At 35.9% G+C, this 21,438-nt stretch overlaps 1 protein-coding gene and 1 pseudogene across 1 annotated transcript; one reads left to right on the top strand and one right to left on the bottom strand.

The window, feature by feature from the left end:
• Positions 1-4,710: 4,710 nt before the first annotated feature.
• LOC116248623 (laccase-14-like) lies at positions 4,711-12,191 on the top strand (annotated as a pseudogene).
• A 3,112-nt stretch (positions 12,192-15,303) lies between these two features.
• LOC126409824 (uncharacterized) lies at positions 15,304-17,079 on the bottom strand. The gene is made up of 2 exons (XM_050076304.1): positions 16,329-17,079; positions 15,304-16,038 (listed from the first exon to the last, which is right to left on the bottom strand). Exons 1-2 carry the CDS (start codon positions 16,966-16,968, stop codon positions 16,001-16,003), a joined length of 678 nt encoding a protein of 225 aa, XP_049932261.1. The 5' UTR covers positions 16,969-17,079; the 3' UTR covers positions 15,304-16,000.
• Between the last annotated feature and the right edge of the window lie 4,359 nt (positions 17,080-21,438).

Raw genomic sequence — 21,438 nt, 5'->3', positions numbered from 1 at the left:
ATCAACAACACTCTAGAAATTTCAAGATATCAACGACTAGTAGGAAGGTTTATATATCTCATAGTTACAAGATCTGACATCACCTATGCAGTAAATCTTGTTAGTCAACATATGCATGATCCGACTCAGGAACATTGGGACATGGTTGAATGGATTCTCAAATAAAGAAATCTCCCGACCAAGGATTATTATATAAACGAAATGGCCATGTCAACATTAGAGCATATTCTGATGGAGATTGGGGAGGAAGCATGGATCGAAAATCCACTATTGGATATTGTATTTATGTAGGCGATAACCTTGTATCTTGGTGAAGTAAGAAACAACAAGTCACTTCCAGGTCCAGTGCAGAAGCAGAATACAGTGCAATGGCCACCACAGCTAGTGAAATTACTTGGATTCGTACTCTTTTATCTGAAATGGGCTTGGAATTCAGTTCTCCCACACCAATGCATTGTGATAATCAAGCTGTCATACATATCGCAGCAAATGCAGTGTTCCATGAAAGGACAAAACATATAGAAATTAACTATCACTTCATACGAGAAAAGGTCCAGAATGGCGAAATCACTACTCCCTTCACACCAAGTTCATAACAGCTTGCAGATGGATTCACCAAAGCAATATCAAGAAAAGAGTTAAATGAAGCTATTAACAAGTGGGGCTGCCATGACTTGTATGCCCCACTTGAGGGGGAGTGATGAGAAGTCGACGTTTCAACATCACGCAAACGAAATTGTCAATATTTTCTTACCTTGTTAATGTTTGCTCTTGTTGCCATATATTCCTCTTGTAGCCGTTTGAGTGCCATTAAGGAAACATTGAGGAAATGCCTTCCTTGTTGGTCTTCCTTCAACGCTACATATATTCATTGTAATTTGTAAAGAAGAATAAAAAAAAACAGAGCAAGGTTGCGTGATGTTCTTATCGTGGATGTAGGATCGACAAGTCCGAACCACGTAAATCTGTGTGCATTGTCTTCCTTCTACTCTCTCAAAAGTTATCAATTGGCAGTTAAGAAAAAGACATGGAGAAAAAGGTATGCGCTAATAATAGATTATGAAAATATTACCCAACACCCTAAGAGAATCTAGCAATGAAACTATTATTTTATTTGCATGGCCACGTCAATGATGTCATTCTTCATATGAACTTCTAACTCCATTTATGCAGCGAGCTGCAAACACCTTCTTCTATACTTCTTGGGTGCTGCCTTGAATTGATTGGCCGACGCCCAATTTGTGCCTCAAGGCTAGTGCATACCTGGTGGGGCTGGTGGCATGTTAACAGTACGTCATTAGTTTCATTCTCATGGGCACTACTCTTATGTGTCTCATGAAAGTAGAGTGGGGCATCGAGTTGAAGGCGCATTGATTTTATCGCACACGCTGACGTAGCCTGGAGCTAAAAGGCATACAGAGTTCTATGCTAAATCCCACTAACAAACCTTTGTTTCTATGTTGAAGCATGTCAACATCCATGTAGAGTTACTTAAATTATTCTTTGTGGCAAATGCAGTATTATTTGCAGTTTGTACTCGAAAGTTCTTTCTATATGATATAATGCAGTTTCTTCACCTAACAGACAAAAGCAAGCAAGCAATACATATAACTAAATATAATAAGAATGACCGGTTTGAATGTTCAGGTGATGGTCGTTGAAAGCAAGAACTGTGCAACTGATTATTATATAGTTCTAATCAAGTGCCGAGACAGGTGTGGCCTCCGTCGGACGTATGCGTCAGTTATTAGATTGGGGTCCAGGAATATTGGTCGCTCGCAAGACCCAAGTAGTTGCAAGGCTAATTAAAAATTTGTTAATTATATATTTAGTACCTGATAAAAAAAAATTGACTCTACCCCTGGTTTTATCACAGAAGCTCTTCCATTAACTGTGAGGGCACATGATATCTCATGTGTCAATGTTTTCAAAAAATTGGTCTGAATTCAAACTAAACTAAGATTATCATAAATTGGCATGTGTCTGCCAATTTAAATTTAATGATAAGGAATCAATCCATTTTATGCATATCATGAGATTATTTAAGTGTAGCAACTTACTTTTAATTTCTTTTTAACTTTCCCTCGTTTTCCAAAATTTTTTAAATATTTTCCAAATATTTTAGCAAACCGGCAGCCTGGGCCGTTCCATTCAATTTTCTAATTTAAGAACATTCTCTGGATGATCATATCGAAAGGGAGACCCAAGCCACCTTGTGGGCACGTGGGGACATTTTTTTTCTTAAAAAAAAAGAGCAATTTTGTCTTTTTATGAAAGCTGTTTTCAGACATTTCCAGTTTTATCCCTCTCCAGTGGCTGTCCGTTAGTTTTTTCTTTGTAAAGATCGAGTTATAATTTCAAACTTTTTAACAGGAACCAAAATACAATTTTTCAAATAAAATTTTGATCGGACTACGATTATGACACGGGAGAAAGAAATAGAGAAGAATATCCAGTTCCTAGTAGACTAGAAAATTTGTTCTTCAATTTCCCTCTAGAAATTCGAGCACCAGTGTGGTTAGTTGGTCATCAAATGATAGTTCTCTATAAATCTGGAAGATCTTGGGATCAAGAAAGGTCCAACCTAAAACTTGGTTTTACATATAGTTAAAACTTGAGGTTGCCGTCCATTTAAAGATATACTTTGCGCTCAAAGCAAGAAATGGAATAAGTATTGTTCCATCAAGAAACATAAACACATGCTACATACCTTATTCGTACATAATTTTATGCATGGGATCTGAAGTGCGTGTATGGTACCAATAATATCAAATATTGTCCACCCCTATCACACTGCATTATTCAGCTAAAGCAACCATTATATGTATATATATATAATCCCATCTAGAAACGTGTGAACCATGCACCAACGGTGACAACGATGAATGAGAAGACTAAAAAGAAGAATAGAAAGGGGAAATGGAGGATATAGACCGAGAGTAAGATCTTTATATCCCAGACTGCCAGCATCAACATGCATCAACACTAAAGCGTTTTCCAACAATTACATTTAAAATGTTGTGCTATTTTTTGGCTGCAATGGAGAGGATTTGTTGCCGATCGGTGGAATGTAATTGCACAAAATTGGTGTCATTCCATTAAAATTTTAATTTTTTGTGATTTTTCTTTTGAATTTTGATTAGTGAATATGCCATTTCAGAAATTGTAACTCTTGGAATTCTCAAACAATTTTACGTTCCACCAGCATTTCAGGAGAGGAGAGAGATAGTAGGAAAAGAAAAGGGTAAAAAGTTATATCATAATTCATACACCAATCAAAAGATTCATTTTCTAATTCTACTTGCATTTACTTGTGAGGCACAAATGTAGGGTAAAAAGTTGGGGTCTGGGCCTTGTATAGGGATTTTTCATGCATTTTAGGTTTCCAAAATTAATCACTCTTCATTAATAATAGTACAGGCTAGCCTATTAGTTGTGACAACTTCTATTACCAGCTAGCAGCAGGCACACCTTACATTCGATCTGAGTCGACAATACAGCATCGAGCTCGACTCGTTTAACTCGTTTTTGTTAAGTCTTTCTTGTTTCTTTAACTCGCTAGCTTGTTTAACTCGTTCAGTTGTTACTCATTCAACTATTCTCTCATTGTATTTCAGCATTCATTATGTAGTTGATCCAAGTTAAGTTTAAATAACTTGAGTTCTTACCACTTGAACTGAACTCGTTTAACATTTCGAGCATATATTTGAACTTGAGCTCCACTTCGAGTCGAGTTTTGACGGGCACTGTTTGAGATGCTATGTACTTAAGTTTTCAGAGATCATATGCATGAATCTGATGCATCTACTCTGAATGGCAAAGAATAACTGGCCATATTCTAATAAGATGTGGACAAAGGCATCCACAAGCTCCACCTAACTAGTAGCTACCATTCTTTCAATTGGTCTTGCTGGTGGATCTTATTTGACAGTTTCCACAAAAGAAAAAAGTGATCTTTTGTATGAAAAGTACGGTAAAATGTGAACTCATTTTTCAAATCATGGGTAAATTAAGTTCAAAAATGTCTGAGGAGTACAAAGCCATTTGCCCCACTTATTTAGATAAGTTTATTGTTTGTGAAATATGTGTTCGCTTACGTTTCATAGATCTACCTATTATTGATTCGCGATTAAAAATAGATCTCAGAAAGAAATGATTGCTGAGTCATAGTATTTATTTCGAAATATGTATACTTGTAGTAACATATAATTGCCCGGTTCTATGAGAACCATGTGATCAACTTTTAGTACTCATTTTTTTAAGTAAAGACTGCCATACTTGCATGAATCGAACAATTCCCTGTAATTTACAATTCAAGAATGAAAATAATCCAGAGTCACAATTCCTCCTCAAATTAAAATGGGAATCAAAAGTTCATGTTTCAATTTTTTAATTTTGAAAACAAAATGCCTCGCTTGATTAATATTGATTCTAATTTCTTAAAAATCAAGCATTTTGATCTAAAATTCCATTCCATGATCCTGGGTGTATTTAACAGCAATTGATTTCACAGGCAAAGGATCGAAGTCGGTGCAACGCCGGCAGTTACCAGGTCTTTCTCAAATAAATACTCGAGGGCGGTTTTGTCATTTTTTTTGTGCTTTGTTCTTACAAGGCTGGTTTTGTCTTATTAACTTCAACCCAGCGGACTGGATTCAATCTGCGTTGCTATATATTGTGTAAGTTCGCTTTGCTTCTGAGCAATCGGGGACTGCCTTAATAAGGAGCTACGCGATGGGTGTGGACTTCCAGAAGCGACTCCTCCTCCTGCAACTTCTCACCATTTGTCTCTCCTGTTCTCTGCCATCGCAAGCATCATCAAGAATTCACTACCATGACTTTGTTGTGAGCCCCCTCCTATCCTTCCTTCCTTCCTTTCTTTCTGTATTAAATTAGCCATCAGATCAGATCAGCTTCAATGGCGGTTTCTCTTCTGCAAATTCTGTTTACTTTCTGCATCTCGCGATCATATATATATGTATACCAGATGGAAGTCCGGCCGCTTCTCTTAACTTACAGAATTTGTTTAATTTCTTTGCCTTCCGGCTAATTCACGGGCTTCCTGGAATCTATCCCATTTTCAATGCCAGTTTTTAAAATGGTTTTCTTCTCTGTTGAGATGTTTTGCGTGGCTTGCTTATGCTACCAACCATCGTTGTTTCTCTACTTTTGCCTTTTAATTGGATGTTTGGTTGCCGGATGTAGACAGAGAAGGAAGGTTATGGGTTCGGGCTCCGAACACGGGCAGTGCGTGTTCGGGACCCGATAGGTGACTAAAATGCCTTTGAATCTTGAACTCCCTCCTCCTATATCAGCAAAAGAAAAAGAAAGATTTTGTTAAACATGTGAGTGGGTGTGTGGTGCGGAAATTCGCACCACTCCTCTCAAGGGAGATCGAGTTGTTGCGTGCAACAAATATACACGAGAAAGGGTTGGAGTATTTTAGAATTTTTATTTTTACAATGATGTGTATTTTTTAGTCTTTTTAGTTTTTAACAATTTCTTTTGAATTCCTTTCAAAACTTCCTTTTTCACTTTATAACCAGCTTCACCCTCAAGCTTGCGGTCATTAATGCACATCGAGTTCACACTTCAAGGCCACACACACAGTCAAATATGCTGGATGTCAGACGCATCCAGCAGAATTTGAATATTTCTTGTATATATAGATATATAAGTAATGATAAATCCCAAACCACTAGGTGAAAGATAAAATCAGACTCATCAAAATGGATAGTTAAGTTAAACAATTTTTTGCACAATCTAACCGTGCAGACATTATCTTAAGAATGTTTTATAGTGGAAATATATGTTAAGTTAATCGTTTCTTGAGTTGAATAATGTTCTTAGAGTAATAGAAAAGTAAACAACTATTATAACATCGAAATTTACTAGTAGAAAAATCAATAAATTCTTATAAAAACAACTTTAACCAAGACTTACTTTATGTTAAATTAGTGTTTGTAGACCTTCTACCGTGTTTATATTTTATCTAAAATCTAAGACGTCCTTGTTTTTATCTTTGACCTGAATGGTGTGTGTATATATATATAAAATCTAAAATCTAAGACGTCCTTGTTTTTATCTTTGACCTGAATGAGAGAGAGAGAGAGAGAGAGATTGGTGTATCCCAGACAACATAGACCAAAAATTTTTCAGAGACATCATACATTTTTGTGCTTACAATCTTTCTTTTGCAGGTGGGTCCAACCTCATTTACAAGGCTGTGTGAGACCAATGAGGTGCTGGCGATCAATGGGCAGCTGCCGGGGCCAACTTTATAAGTAAACAGGGGCGACATGCCTCGCTGTGGGTTCCAGGAACCATGGCCCGAGATATTGAATTTTTGTTTACACATTTAATTTGTCCTCGAAAGTGGGGCTTCCTGCATTTGTTTAGGGTTGTTTATGTAATTTTGAGCACCCACCCACCTCACATGTGATGTGTCGCATGTGTCCGGGGCGGATCACAAATACTAGTTGCCATATTTTTTTTTGGGTATCATATGACAAGCATGAAAAAATGATAAATTTTTAAAATACTTAAAAATTAATAATAAATAAAATAAATGAGAAACACAACATAAAAAAAATAAATGACAAGACAACATAAAAAAATAAATGCATAATGAATAAGTAAATATTAGAAATAAAAACAAGCAGTTTTCCATTAAAAAAACGTAAAAAAATGCCCAGAATAAAAAAACCACTAAAAAATGCATTTTTCAGTTTTGGCCTTTTTTTTTTCAAAGAACTGTATTTTCGTCGCTTTTTTCCGCTGACTGATTTTGTACATTTCAACATATTAAAAAAACAAGAAACAACTTTGCTTCAAGGAGTGTCATGAAATTCAATTGGTGATATCGATCGACGCTGCTCGGTAAGTCGCCAATGAGCTTGGAAATTATGCTGCCGATTCTTAATTAGAGTTAAATTATGGTAACGAGATTTATATCTGCAGGCTCTGCCTAAATAATGAAAATCTTGCAACTTCTAGTCCACTAACAGTATAAATCTGTCTTCTTCCTCATTTTTTCTTCATGTTCTAGAAAATGACCAAGTTCTTAATTAATTCGTTCATCTATAACGTGGCAGACCATTACCTTATTGAAGCAACAAGTTATGTGGGCATACAAATTTTCGCATTTAGCTTCTTATTTCTATGTAACATTATCCTTTATAATGACTGGATGGACTCATTGCCCATAATTTTTAGAACTGGGCAGAGGCTGTCTTAAGAAGAAACAAATCATGTAGATCTGGAAACTCTCACATTCAGCCTGTTATCTGTTTCTGACATTAATTTTTTAAGATGCTGACTGTTTGGACTCCTTGTCCATATTTTTTTTGAATGGAATGCAGGCATGGACTACTAAACCCGGGCAATCCATGGCATGATGGGCCAGAATATATCACCATGTGTGGTGTTCAACCAGGATCAAATTTCACCCAGCACTTCCTTTTCACCACAGAGGAAGGGACAATTTGGTATCACTGGTCAGTCTATGGTGCAGTGGTCGTCTATCCAAAACTTGGCAAGACTTATCCCTTCCCTAAGCCAGACAAGGAACATGTTGTGCTTATAGGTAAGTTCAGTTGTTGTTCTTTACCTTATGCTACCTCTCTCTCTCTCTCTCTCTCTCTGAATTATGCGCAAAATATGACGGAAAGCCCCCACCACACTATCCTTGCACACTCATATTTCCTAAAGCTTCAGGTGTCCATATAGAACCGTCAGGATGAAAAAGAAACCATAATGATAACCTGAATGTAAAGAAAGTGTTTTGCAGATGCACAGAATGTAGCCTAACTTTGTTCTTTATGGCAGTATGACTATGAAAAGGGCTTCAGTGCTCCCTATAGTTATATCCGATTTTTAGCTATGGTGCATGATTTAAGCTTTTAGTAATAGCAAAGCAACAATCCATTTGCCATCTACATGATACTGCTTAGGGCTTCCATTGCCATACATAAAATGGCGATATGCATCTTTTATAGAACCTTCAAAAGGGTTGCACAAACTTTTTTTTTAAAAAAAAAAAAAAAAGCCCCAGCAAACCAAGTAGTTCTTGACATAGTTGGCACAACATGCATCATAATGGCATGCATGTAAGTTAAGTGTATGAAGCCTTCCTTGTCTTCATTTAAGGCTTCTTAGAGGACTTAAAAGAAAGGTACTAAGCTCTCCAATATTATAATCTTGGTCTCTAAATTCAAGGGGGTAGTCTTTTTCTGTATTGTTAAAAAATCTAGACCAAAGTAGGCAGAAGAGAAAGGATGAAGATGTAGAAACAAATAAAATGAATGGAAAGGAGGAAGAGAAGTGGGGGAAAGGCAAAGGATTACATGAAGGTCTTAAACTAAGGTATGAGACCTCTTGTCGTTTGATACAACAATAAATTTATTGCCCAAGTTATGTTGACATGTAAAAAATGCCTTGCACCTAAAGCCCTTAAATGCAAATCTTGTATTTTGTGCTTGGGGAAAATGTAGATGAAAGTGGATAACAATTGATGAGTGAATCCTTTAATTTCATGCTGACCAAATTTGCCACTTTTGCATCTAGGATCTTGGATGTAAGATCAAAGCAACATTTATTGTTTAGAATTTAAGTGAAGGCTCTTTCTCTAAGGTGAATAGATTTAAATCTGTTTCTCGTACAACATGGGCCACAATTTATTTAGTTGATGAAAAGAATGAGCTGGCTGAGCCAATGCTCAGTTTTTTTGTGTAAGATACATTTATGAAGCTGCAATTGTATGACCAATTGTATATAACATTTCTTATGTCTTTGATATACATAAATTTCAAACAAAAATATCTCTTAAAGCCATGCAATTACTTGCAAAAAGTAGTGGTTGAACTTTTGAAGCCTTAGGAGAGTTGCTTTGAATTTGAAGGGATGGGGTTAGGGAGAATGAGAATGACTATGGTGAGAAGGGATTTAAAGCAAGAAAAAAGAGAAAAAGGGAGAAACACGAAGAGAGGAAGAGAGAAGAAGGAAATGAAAGAGAAAAAGGTGAGAAACTAATGGGCAGACACAAGTTACAACCTCTCCAACACTTCCACATCCCTGTCTTTTTCTCTTCTCAATTTTTGGAAAAGTTGTTATTGCAAAAGGTATAAACATTTTATATTTACAATTCATGGTATTTTATATTTAAAAACATGCTCATGTGCACCATGGATTGATAGCGCAAATAGGTTGGGTTTTGGATAAGATTGATATAGCCAGGAAAAATAAGCCTCTAATAATCAAATATACATAAGCCCTTTTTATATTTTCTTTTCAACATTCTTGAATATGCGTGTGAAATATCGTATGATAACAAATTAGAGAAGATGTGATGAGAGCGAATTTGCATGACAAGATTTGGTTATTCTAATGTGAATGACGACATGATAGAGATAGGTAATTTTCTAGTGAAATTTATTTATGTTGTTGTATTACATATTTGCAGCAAAAATGTGAGTTTTGGTGTTACAGAAGTCATAAAACTAAAAGATTATTGGTTATTGAGGGGCATGCTTTTTTGTGTAGCGGATGCAAAAAATCAATTATAAAAAATTTAACATTACTAGAGTTGTATTGTTAAAATGTTCTTTCTCAACAATTTTAGGTGAATGGTGGAGAGCAAGTGTGATGGACATGTACCAACAAGCTATATCAACTGGTGGTGACTTTAATAAATCTGATGCAACTACCATAAATGGCCAACCTGGTGATTTATATGAATGCTCAAAGTCAGGTAAAAGATCCATTTACTAAACAATTTGTTAGAAGAAATGGCACTTATTTCATGTGGAACCATGTGCGCACATTAAATTCAATTTTAATCTCACACATGCATTAAACATGAGTGCATAATCTCAGTAACTTTCAGTTGTCAACTTTTCTGTTGCCAGTGTTCAATGGATGCCTATGACAAGTTCTCTATGTTTGAACATGGTTCATATAGTCCAACATCAAAAGTTGCTTAGATTCACTTGGTAACCACAACCTTTTAAGTATATGCAATTGGATCTACTATGGCTATTATTTGAAGTCGTCTTACACTTTACCCCAATCCATGCATATTTGCAACATGAGCTTAAACGGACAAGAAAATATTTAGTCGATGAGTTATAAGATCTGAGCTTTAAGGAGACAAATAATTTTAGATCTTAATATTTGATATAGGAAGCACAAGTATTTTATATATATATATATATATGTCAAGGACAAATGATCAAATGGGCTTGAGATTAGATGCTCTACCATCAAGAACACAAAAGTTTTGTGAGCTTAATCTTGTTGGAAGTCTAATATGCTCCCTAATCTTTTTTACAGAAACAGTTCGGTTCCTATTTGAGCAAGGCAAGACGTACCTTATTCGCTTAATCGATAGTGGAATGACAACTGGACACTTCTTTGCCATAGCAAATCATACACTTACAATTGTTGGTAGAGATGGATCCTATTTGAAACCTTTTGATACTGACTATGCAGTGATGTCTCCAGGACAAACCATAGATATTATTGTACAAGCCAACCAATCGAAAGGTCTTTATTATGGCTGCTAGTGCCTATATTGTTGATGATGCAGGAGGTCTTGCTGACAATGTCATTACAGCAATAATTGAGTACGAAGGATACAATACTTCTCAAAGCGCACCTTCATTTCCATATCTACCATCGGTTACTAATATACATGCATCATATGAATTCTCCAAGCAAGAAAGAAGTCTAGCATCAGAAGATCATCCAATTGATGTTCCAACAGAGGTGGATCAAAGGTTGTTCTTTACCGTGTCAATTAATTTTGGGCTTTGCCGAACAAGGGCTGCTTCAAGTGTGAACAATGTATCATTTGTTAACCCACTAATTGACATTTTGGAAGCTTATTACAAAAATATTAGTGGTGTTTACACAACAGATTTTCCATGCTTGCCAACATATTGGTTTAATTTTACATCTGAAGAGTCTGCAAAGGAGTTTTATTATTCAGAAATGGGAACAAGAATTATGGTGTTGAGCTATAATGAAACAATTGAGCTTGTATTTCAAACAACCAGCATACTAAAGTCAAATACTCATCCCATGCATCTACATGGCTATGATTTTTATGTGGTTGGAAGTGGCTTTGGAAACTTTGATCCTAACAAAGACCCACTGAATTATAATTTGGTAGACCCTCCTTTGGAGAATACAATTGAAGTTCCATATCTAGGGTGGTCTGCAGTGAGGTTCAAGGCAAATAACCCAGGTATGTAATATTCTTTAGTTTTCATTTACTCATTATTTTTCTGGTCACTATTTATAATAAGCTTGTCAACAAAGAAGCTTGTAATGTACAAAAATCCTTATATCTATTAAATTGTTTTAAGCATAAGTGTTTGTTCCTTTATGATTCTTTTAGAATGTGCAAAAAATGGGCAAAAAGAAAGTTCAATAAAATAGTGCTAGATTGTCAATGAATATGAACCTTGGAAATATGATGAGACGTGAAGGGACAAAATTAGGTTCACACTAGACCATCTTTGATGAACATGTCCTACAATTTGTGCGACTCTCACTTGATCTATATTAGGGAGACTTCCAAAAGACTATTTTAAGGTTTATAGGCAATGACTGCTATATTCCAAGTTCCTTTTGAATATAAAGATCCAATACTATTAAATTGGACTAGATGTCACTAAAATCTGTGACTTAAAACATGTCATGTTAAAGTTTCCAAGGTTCCACTAGTGGTTCTCGACTAATCTATATTTGTAATGATTCTTTATTTCATTTATGTGGGACTAATTATGTCTATTAGCAATATTTAGCATTGTTAGTATATTTCACATATAAATATTTTCTCTCTGACAAATTTGTTTGTTTTTTTTTCATATATAGGTGTTTGGCTTTTACATTGCCATTTTGAGAAACACTATACTTGAGGAATGTCAACAGTTTTTATTGTGAAAGATGGCCCAACAAATGAAACAAGCATGTTCCCTCCACCACTTTACATGCCCAAATGTTTGGACTTAAAGCCCCTTTGACAAGCCTGAGGATTTTGTCCAATTTGACTCATTTGATCAGTGAATGCCATGGAAGAGGTAGTTCTGGAGTGGAAGATTATGGAGAAAACAAACGTGAAATAAGTTGGTTAATTATCAGATTTCCATGATAAACTATGTTGAGAAAACAATTGTGAGATATGCTCATTATTTATCTTTTCCATGATAAACAATGTTATTCTATAATTTTAGCATTCACTTCTAAGGATGGTAACAAAACTCTCCCTCTCTCTCTCTTTTCTAACTATCCGGCTCGCTTTCCCTCTAGCAGAGTAATCTATTAGGAAGTTCAGTAAAGGGGTCCAATTTGATTGTTCCTAAAGCAACTCCTTTAGAAAAAAGAAAATGTATATTTTAAAATTGCTCGTGGGTTAAATAGGTATAAGACAATATAAACTAATATCCTCTTGTGTTCATGTAACACCAAATAAAAGCCTCTACTTGTAATCCCTTGGCACTTAAACTTGACATATGCATAGTTTAAAAGCATTCATTCTTTAGGCAGCATTAAATTGAAAGATAGACTTTGTTACAAAAGCAAAAAATGAACAAATATTGTTCCATCAGACACAATAAACTAGGTTCACGATGGCCCCATTAGTCATCAATATCACATGACATATTTCATAGTTTTGTGCATGGGATCCCAAAGGTGTTTGTGACTTTGTGTACCAGTAACAGCAGCTATTGTTCCCTTATTTGTTCAGCCCTATGTAAATCAGGCCCAAAGAAACAACCTCTTCAAGTAATATCAGCCTTGAAGCTTTCACCAACAAGTCAATCTCACAAACCCTCAAACAAACCCTCAAACAAGAGGTGAAGAAGAACTTAAATTAATCACACAAAGAGATACAAGAAGTAGGCTAAAAAGCCATACCATAAACAATGGGAGAGCTGCCCTATTTATAGAGGAGAGGGCCAAAGAGAAGAAGGAGGAGGCAGTCCCAACGGCTAGAAATCTAGCCGTTGGGACTAGTCTCCCTCTATGAAAAATAGAAAAAGGAGAGGGATAAAAGGGGAAAACAGAAAATAATACATAAAGAAAAAATACATAAAGAAAGTGAAAATTACATAGGTGTCCTAAGTACCCAAAATATAAAATATATATATATATATATAAAGCATATATTAGATGACTAATATATGTGATATATATAAATGTATATATGTATACATATGGGATACATACATTCTAACACCCCCCTTCAAACTTACGGTGTGATAACCGAAAGTTTGCCAAGGAGAAAATTAAATCTGGTAGCAGCGAGAGCTTTAGTGAAGAAATCGCCAAGTTGATATTCTGATTGGACATAAGAGAGATCTATGTTTTTCTGAAGGAACTCTTCACGAACATAATGGCAGTCCATCTCTATATGCTTTGTTCTTTCATGGAATGTGTGATTGCTAGCAATATAGATTGCACTTTTGTTGTCGCAACAAAGCTTGACAGGATTCGTAATATGAATTCCCATATCTTTCAGTAAGCTTTTGAGCCACACTATCTCCATTGTTGTAGTTGCCATTGCTCGATATTCAGCTTCTGTTGATGATAGCGATACCTTATTCTGTTTCTTGCATCGCCAGGAAATTAAGGAGTCACCTAAAAACACACAAAAACCAGTGGAGGAGTGCCTATTATTGGGATCTCCACCCCAATCAGCATCTGTATACGCAACTAATTCTAATATAGAAGAAGAAGACAGAAATAGTCCTTTGTTGATAGTGTTTTTCACATAACGGACAATCCGCATTGCCGCTCCCATATGTACTGAGGTGGGTCTTTGTTGAAATTGGCTTATCACATGCACAGCATGAGCAATGTCAGGTCTGGTGATGGATAGATAAGAGAGAGCGCCAACTATTTGTCGAAAAGGAGTGGGATTCTCCAATATCTCTCCATCATCAATTTTCATTTTTACTCCCAGTGCTGCTGGAGTATCCACAACTTTGTCATCTGAGATACCTGTTCTGTCAACTAATTCACTAGCAAACTTCATTTGAGAAAGAAGATAACCTTGTTTGCTATAAGCAACTTCAATTCCAAGAAAATAAGTTAGTCTTCCCAAATCAATCATTTGAAAACATTTGCTAAGAAAGTGTTTTACCTCTATAATCCCTTCATCATCACTCCCAGTAATAACCATATCATCAACATACAGTAATAAAACAATTACACCTACGGAGGTAGTTTTTACAAACATGGCAGTATCAGAGTAGCAAGATTTAAAACCTTGATTAAACATGACACTACTAAACTTGTCAAACCAGGTTTTGGGAGCTTGTTTTAAACCATAAAGAGCTTTCTTAAGGCGTAAAACTTTGTTTTGGGGTAGATCAAAACCAGGGGGAGCACTCATGAAAACTTCTTCTTGTAGGTGACCATTTAAGAAAGCATTTTTAACATCCATTTGAAAAATAGTCCAATGTTTAACAGAGGCAATGGCAATAAGGGTTCTAACAGAAGTCATGCGAGCAACATGAGCAAAGGTTTCTTCATAATCAATCCCATATTCTTGAGCATATCCCTTGGCAACAAGTCTGGCCTTATATCTTTTTAAGGTTCCATCACTTCTAATTTTGATTTTATAGATCCATCTACAACCAATAGTCTTTTTCCCCGTTGGTAGAGGCACAATATCCCAAGTTTCATTGCTTTCAAGAGCTTTAAGCTCAAGATTCATGGCTTCAATCCAATTGGGATCTTCTTTAGCTTCAAGGTAAGAAGATGGCTCATGAAAAGAATGATGTGCCATAATACAAGCTCGAAATTTTGGAGAAAAAGACTCATAAGAGACAAATCTTTGAGGAGGCCTAATGTGCCTTTGGGATCTCCTAGGAAGAGATTGATTAGTTTCTTGATTTTGGGGGTCTCTTCTTCTATAAACTAAGATCTCTTTTGGAGGGATGATATGAGTAGAATTATCATTGTTGACTTCTTCAATTGGTACCTCTATACCTTTATCGGGTTCATCATCATCAATATCATTAGTCCAAAGAAAAGTATAATCTTCTAGTTTCTTGGGTTCATCTTTGAAACCATTTCATTTTCTAAAAAGATCACATTTCTAGAAACATAAACTTTATCTTTTTTAATATCATAACATCTATAACCCTTTTGAGTTTCGAAATACCCAATAAAAACACAACAAATAGCTTTGGAGGAAAGCTTATCGTCTTTGTCATTTAACACAAAACATTTGCAACCAAAGATTTTAAGTCTATTGTAATTAGGTTTAACATGATGAAGTCTTTCAAAAGGAGAAATATGTTTCAAAAGTTTGGTAGGCATTCTATTAATTAAATAGGTTGAAGTCAAAACAGCCTCGGCCCAAAAGTTTTTGGGAACATTTTTAGATAAAAGAAGGGCTCTAGTAGTTTCAATAATGTGCCTATGTTTACGTTCGGCCACTCCGTTTTGTTGTGGAGTGTTAGGACAAGATCTTTGATAAACAATGTCTTTTTCTTTTAGAAATTGTTGAAATTCATTTGACATAAATTCTCCTCCCGAATCACTTCTAAAGACTTTGATATTTGAGCCAAATTGGGTATAGATCATGTTGTAGAAATTCTTAAAGTTTGTGAATACTTCCGATTTGTGCTTGAGAAAATAAACCCAAGTATGCCTAGAATAATCATCAATAAAGATCACATAGTACAATAATCCTCCTTTTGACATAATAGGAGCGGGTCCCCACACATCCGAATGCACCAAATCAAAAGATTTTTGGGCAATAAAATTTCTATTATCAAAAGGTAAGGCTTTCATTTTAGCCTTAATACAATCATTACAATCAAAGTTCTTTTGACAAAAATTCTCCATGAATGGAAGATGAGACATTTTTTCTATATTTGAATGTCCAAGTCTTTGATGCCAAGTTTGAATGTCACATTCTTTGGAGATATTGCAAGATGGTCTTGAAAGGTCCAAAAAGTCTATGTAGTAGAGATTATTTGTTCTAAAACCTTCCCCAATCATCTTCTTGGATATCCGATCCTGTATCAAACATTTGGATTGTGAGAAGATTACATCAAAACCAAGGTCGGCTATTTGAGAAACGGACAATAAATTTAAGTTTAATTTAGGAATATGTCTTACTTGAGGTACTTTTAAAATTTTGGATCCAAAAGCTAGGTCAAGATTTCCAATAAAATCAATTTCAAGAGAGGTACCATCCGCCGTTTTCACAAAGGAATAAGAATCATTTTTAGTGCATTCGGTGAGAAGGGATTCATAAGGAGTCATATGAAAAGATGCACCCGAATCAATAATCCAAGAGTACTTACTTGAAGAAGTAGATGCCACGGTCGCTCCCAAAGTCGAAGGTGTGCTTCCTCCTTTTAGAAAAGGTTGAAGAGCACTTATGAGTTGCTCAAGTTGGAATGAACTTGCTTCTTTCTTATCTTCTTGAATTTGAGCCGCAACATTGCTTCTTTTATCAAAAATTCTAAGTTTTGGACATCTTGGCTTGGTATGTCCTTCTTCTTGACAATGATAGCAAATAATTTTTCTCCTTGTTCCTTCATTTGTACGATTGAAGTGAGGAGGTCTATAAGGTCTCAAGTGGGCCCCCGGCGTAGATGTGGCAAGCACATTGTTGACTTTCTCTTTATCAAGACAAAGACGATTTTCCTCCATTTGAAGTTCCGCAATAGCCTCATTCATAGATGGTGTTTTAGAACGATGAAGTAAAGCGGTTTTGACACCATCAAATTCCGGTCTAAGACCTATGATAAACTTGTAAAACTTCTCACGTTGTATTTGCTTTTCTCTAAGAATAAGATCTTGTGTCCAATGTGGTTCAAAAATACTCAATTCATCATACAATTGATCCATTTCAGCCACATAATCTTTAATGGATCTATCTCCTTGTTGAAGATTGTGAATTTTGAGTTGAACATGATGCATATAAGCAACATCTCTCATGGTATGAGTTTTCTTTAGATATTCCCAAGCTTCTAGGGCAGAATTTAATTTAGAGATTTGCCCGCTAGTAGCATTGTCAACACAAGTCAAGATCCAAGTAATGATTTTGTGATGACCAAACTCCATTCTTCCCATTTTTTGTTGTATTCAGCCATTACCTTCTCTTTTTCGGTTGCATCCAATTCCATAGCCCTTCCATCAACAACTTTCGTAAGGACTATTTGTGGTTCAAGTTTTGTCCCATCAACTAGTCCCCAAAGGCTTTTACTACGAATAAAGTATTCCATAGTTCTAGCCCATTGTATGTAATTTGTTGATGAGAGTTTGGGAAAAGGAAGAGAAGAGACTTTGTCATCCATGGGCACAATCAACAAGGTAGATCCACTTACAAGTTATGAAGAAGATGGCAGCCACGTGAAAAGAAGTCCACGGCAAGGATAAAAACTCAACAATGATAGAAACCAGTCACCCTTTCAACAGCCACGAGCTCACCACCAAGGGAGCTAGATTTCGTCAAGAAATCACCAAAAAAGAAGCCAGCAAAAACACTCTTCTTCTTGTGTAAAACTGCAGCAAGCAATATCTCGAACACTTGGAGTGCTTCACAGCTCCAACGCAAGAATAAAAACTGAACCTTCAATCTTGAATGGCAGCAAGACAAAGAGCCAAAGACGAGGCTCTGATACCATGTAAATAGAAGAACTTAAATTAATCACACAAAGAGATACAAGAAGTAGGCTAAAAAGCCATACCATAAACAATGGGAGAGCTGCCCTATTTATAGAGGAGAGGGCCAAAGAGAAGAAGGAGGAGGCAGTCCCAACGGCTAGAAATCTAGCCGTTGGGACTAGTCTCCCTCTATGAAAAATAGAAAAAGGAGAGGGATAAAAGGGGAAAACAGAAAATAATACATAAAGAAAAAATACATAAAGAAAGTGAAAATTACATAGGTGTCCTAAGTACCCAAAATATAAAATATATATATATATATAAAGCATATATTAGATGACTAATATATGTGATATATATAAATGTATATATGTATACATATGGGATACATACATTCTAACACCCTATTGTACTCTACTACTACCAGAAGACATACTACGCTTGAATCGAAAAGTTGAAGACTTAAAAGGTCACGTAAAGGACCTTGAAGGCACACACATATAGTGAAGATATGAAGTCATAATTGAAGGCGTAAAATGTATGAACATTAATGTCATTGTAAACCAACATGATATGTTTTATCATGGCCAATGAAAAAGCATATGTGGATGGTCTCCACCTCATGGCTCTTTTGTATGTTATGTATCTATGCTGTAGAACTCTCAAATGAATGCCTGTCGCCTGAATGGTAGATCTATTAATATTAAGTAGCTTTTGAGCATATTCATCATTTAAATTGCAGTGTCATTCAAATTGTAATTGTTCACTATAACTCTACAAACTGCAGCTGTAAAATGAATAGATCATCTTAATTGCAATGTCATTTAAGATCGATAGTTCAGTTTTACAAACATTTCAGCATATGAATAGCTCACGCTATCAGTTCTTGAGCCAAAATAGATACAATCATGAGCCTTTATAGACACAATCATGAGCTAAAGAAGATTCATCACATATACCTCCATATAATTAGATAAAGAACATCAAACGTTGCTGCACAAAACAATAATAATGGCTACTCACTACAACAAAAATTTGATAAGATAATGAAAGAAACAAGAAAGTATAACAAATATTAGATGAACTTAAATATTAGATGTGGCATAATCAAATTAGGTTGCAGTATGATGAACAATATGAATTCAGTGGTAGGATTAATCTTGATAGTTTGCTGTATGTGGATCCAAAACAGGCAAGAAAAGTATCAGCAGAAAGTAGTATGAAGCCTGTGGTGAGAACTAGATACATAAACGGTTTGCTCTGCTTGCAGATTCGAATAATATGTTCAGTGTTGGTTCCTCTTAATTTTAACTGCAAGTGACCTCCCTTCCCCCCCTTTTGTTAGACTCACATCCTAGTGCCACCTTACTGTTCTAGAGTGTTCATAACGATTATCAAATTTTGTTAGTGAAATAGTGACAACAAGAAAATCTTGGACAAATGTACGATTGGCCTTCCCTTTTTGCTTCCTTTTCTTGATGAACTTGAGTTTCAGGTTTTCTTTTTTCTTCTAAGTTTATTTAGTTTTTTTTTTCTATACCTTTTTGACAAGAGAAAGCTGTAGAGACTCAATCTGCATTAGAATGACTGCAAAAAAAGATGCTAACATGGCAGGTCCTTGATCCTAGAACCACTACTTAGAGTCCATAATCCACCATACGACCATAACACACAACAGTCCCACTATCCCTTTATTTTGATGTTTTAATCATGGCAAATGAACACCATAGTCACACAAAACACATTTTTTTCGGAAAAAAAGACGCAAAAAAAAAGCGATAGATTAAATGACCGTTTAAAACTTTAAATACACATTTTTTTAAAACGTTAAAAACGAACGCGTTTTTTTCAAAAAAAATTCAGTTTTTTTAATGCAAACAGTTTTTTTTCATTTTCTATTTTTTATTTGATGCAAATCTACTTATCTTTTGATGTTTGTGTTATTAGTTTCTCACTTATTTTATTTTCCTCTCATTTTTAGTTTTTTAAATTTTCAAAAATTTACAGTATTTTAACCCTTTTCTCAAGCTCGCCGTATTATACTCGAGAAAAACCTCGCCATTTAAAACTCCAAAACGTTATTTGTGACTATGAAATGAAGTAGACAAGAAACAATTGACAATGCTGAAGCAAGACATGATACATGAATTTGCAATATTATAATAAATCCTTATGTGTGGAGAGAGAGAATAAGAGAGAGCAATCAATAAGCATGTGACTTCTAGATAACCTGAAAGATGGACTAGTTGACGTGCATACCGTAAAAGACAAGCAAATACACTTTCAACACTGTAAAAATAAATCAACACACTGTAAAGATAAATCAAGATACTATAAATGTGTTTTTACCTGCAGTTTTTAATTTTGGACAATTTCTTTTATCATGGCCTGTCCCTCTACACGAATGACATATCCTTGGTTTTGTAGAATTATCATCAGTTGATGTATTCCTAAATAGATGAGAAATACATAAATTAGGGAACATATACAAACTTTATCCTAATTGATTGTATAAAAAAAAACAGATGTACCGTGCTTTCATGCTCAGATCACATGTGCGCATATCATGGCCACATTGACCGCAAGTATGGCATTTTCTATGTAATTTACTTTGCTCGTACCTAAAGGGATTTGCTTTTCACTCTTTTAACAAAGGGTTGCGCCTAAACAGGCATTAAAGTTCTCTTCACTCTTTTATCTGTATGCAGAGAAAGAGAATGAGAAAGGGAGACTAACAATTGAAAGTCAAAAGAAACCGCAATGTGAAAGGCGTCGGATTCACATAACCAAAGCCAAAATAACAAAATCGTTCGACTGCTACCAATGCAATCTGAAGGGCGTCAATCATCTGGAAGGCGGATGGAAACGCTCAGACACACACACAGTGTGAGCGAGAGAGATATAACAAGAGAGGAAGAGAAAAAGGGCATGCGTCGGATTCCCGACGTCCCGCTGCCGAAAATCAGACTACAGACGCCGTCGCCGGATTCTGATGATGCGGTCGGACATCTCTTCCTTGTTGGGCGTTTCGGCTCTTGGCTAGGGTACGTAGCTAGGTGGGGGGAGAATGGAAAGAGGGCGAGAGAAAGGAAACGAAGGAAACATGTCTTGAGGGGGAAGAGAGAGCGAGAGTGGTAGCAAATGAGACGAGGAGGAGGAGACCCGTCGGGTTTGAGCGGGGCACCGGGCACCACCCCACTATTCATTAACGCGATCTCTGGTCGTCCATTAACATTAAATCGGATGGCCAGAGATCAATCCATCCCCTCCTACTGGGAGGAATGATAGAGACTGATGGCAATCGCTCATCAATGTCAATGGTTGTTGTGGCACAATCTCACGTGATGTTTTCTCAATGCCTTGTATTAAACTTTTGTTACCAAAGGTTAGATTGGTTACAAACTTACTTAACACATGTTTTTCATTAAAATTACAAAGGTTAATTTATTTTTCAAATTATAATTAGAGTGAAAAGGTTGCTTGGGGGTTAGGCCCCTACCTTTATTCCAACAAAATGAATATATACAAGGGAAGGCCAATACAGACCTTAACACTAAACAAAAACTTAACACTAGACAAAAACAAAGGATTGGCCCTGTCACGGGCTGACAACTTCGGCCCGTGCGGTGCGGCAAGAACCTGATTGCCGCAAGCCTTCAAACCGTTGAACGGGGCGCAAAAGTAGTTTGACAAAACGAGTGTATAAAGAATGTTTGTGAATAAAGACATCTCGCAATGTATTCGTTTGGAAAATTAGTACATCACGAGAAAGATAAGGAAGGAGAATGATCTCGACTTTAC

Source organism: Nymphaea colorata, chromosome 2 (assembly GCF_008831285.2).
Source record: "Nymphaea colorata isolate Beijing-Zhang1983 chromosome 2, ASM883128v2, whole genome shotgun sequence".
Classification (NCBI taxonomy): Eukaryota; Viridiplantae; Streptophyta; class Magnoliopsida; order Nymphaeales; family Nymphaeaceae; genus Nymphaea; species Nymphaea colorata.
Note: the sequence above shows the minus strand (reverse complement) of the source record. Positions and strands in the feature narration are given on the sequence as shown.

Coding starts and splice junctions, on each gene's coding strand:
- LOC126409824 (XM_050076304.1), bottom strand. CDS start 16,968: ATGAGAGATGTTGCTTATATGCATCATGTTCAACTCAAAATTCACAAT. Junction 16,039..16,328: donor CGTGGCATCTACTTCTTCAA/GTAAGTACTCTT, acceptor TGTTTGATACAG/GATCGGATATCCAAGAAGAT.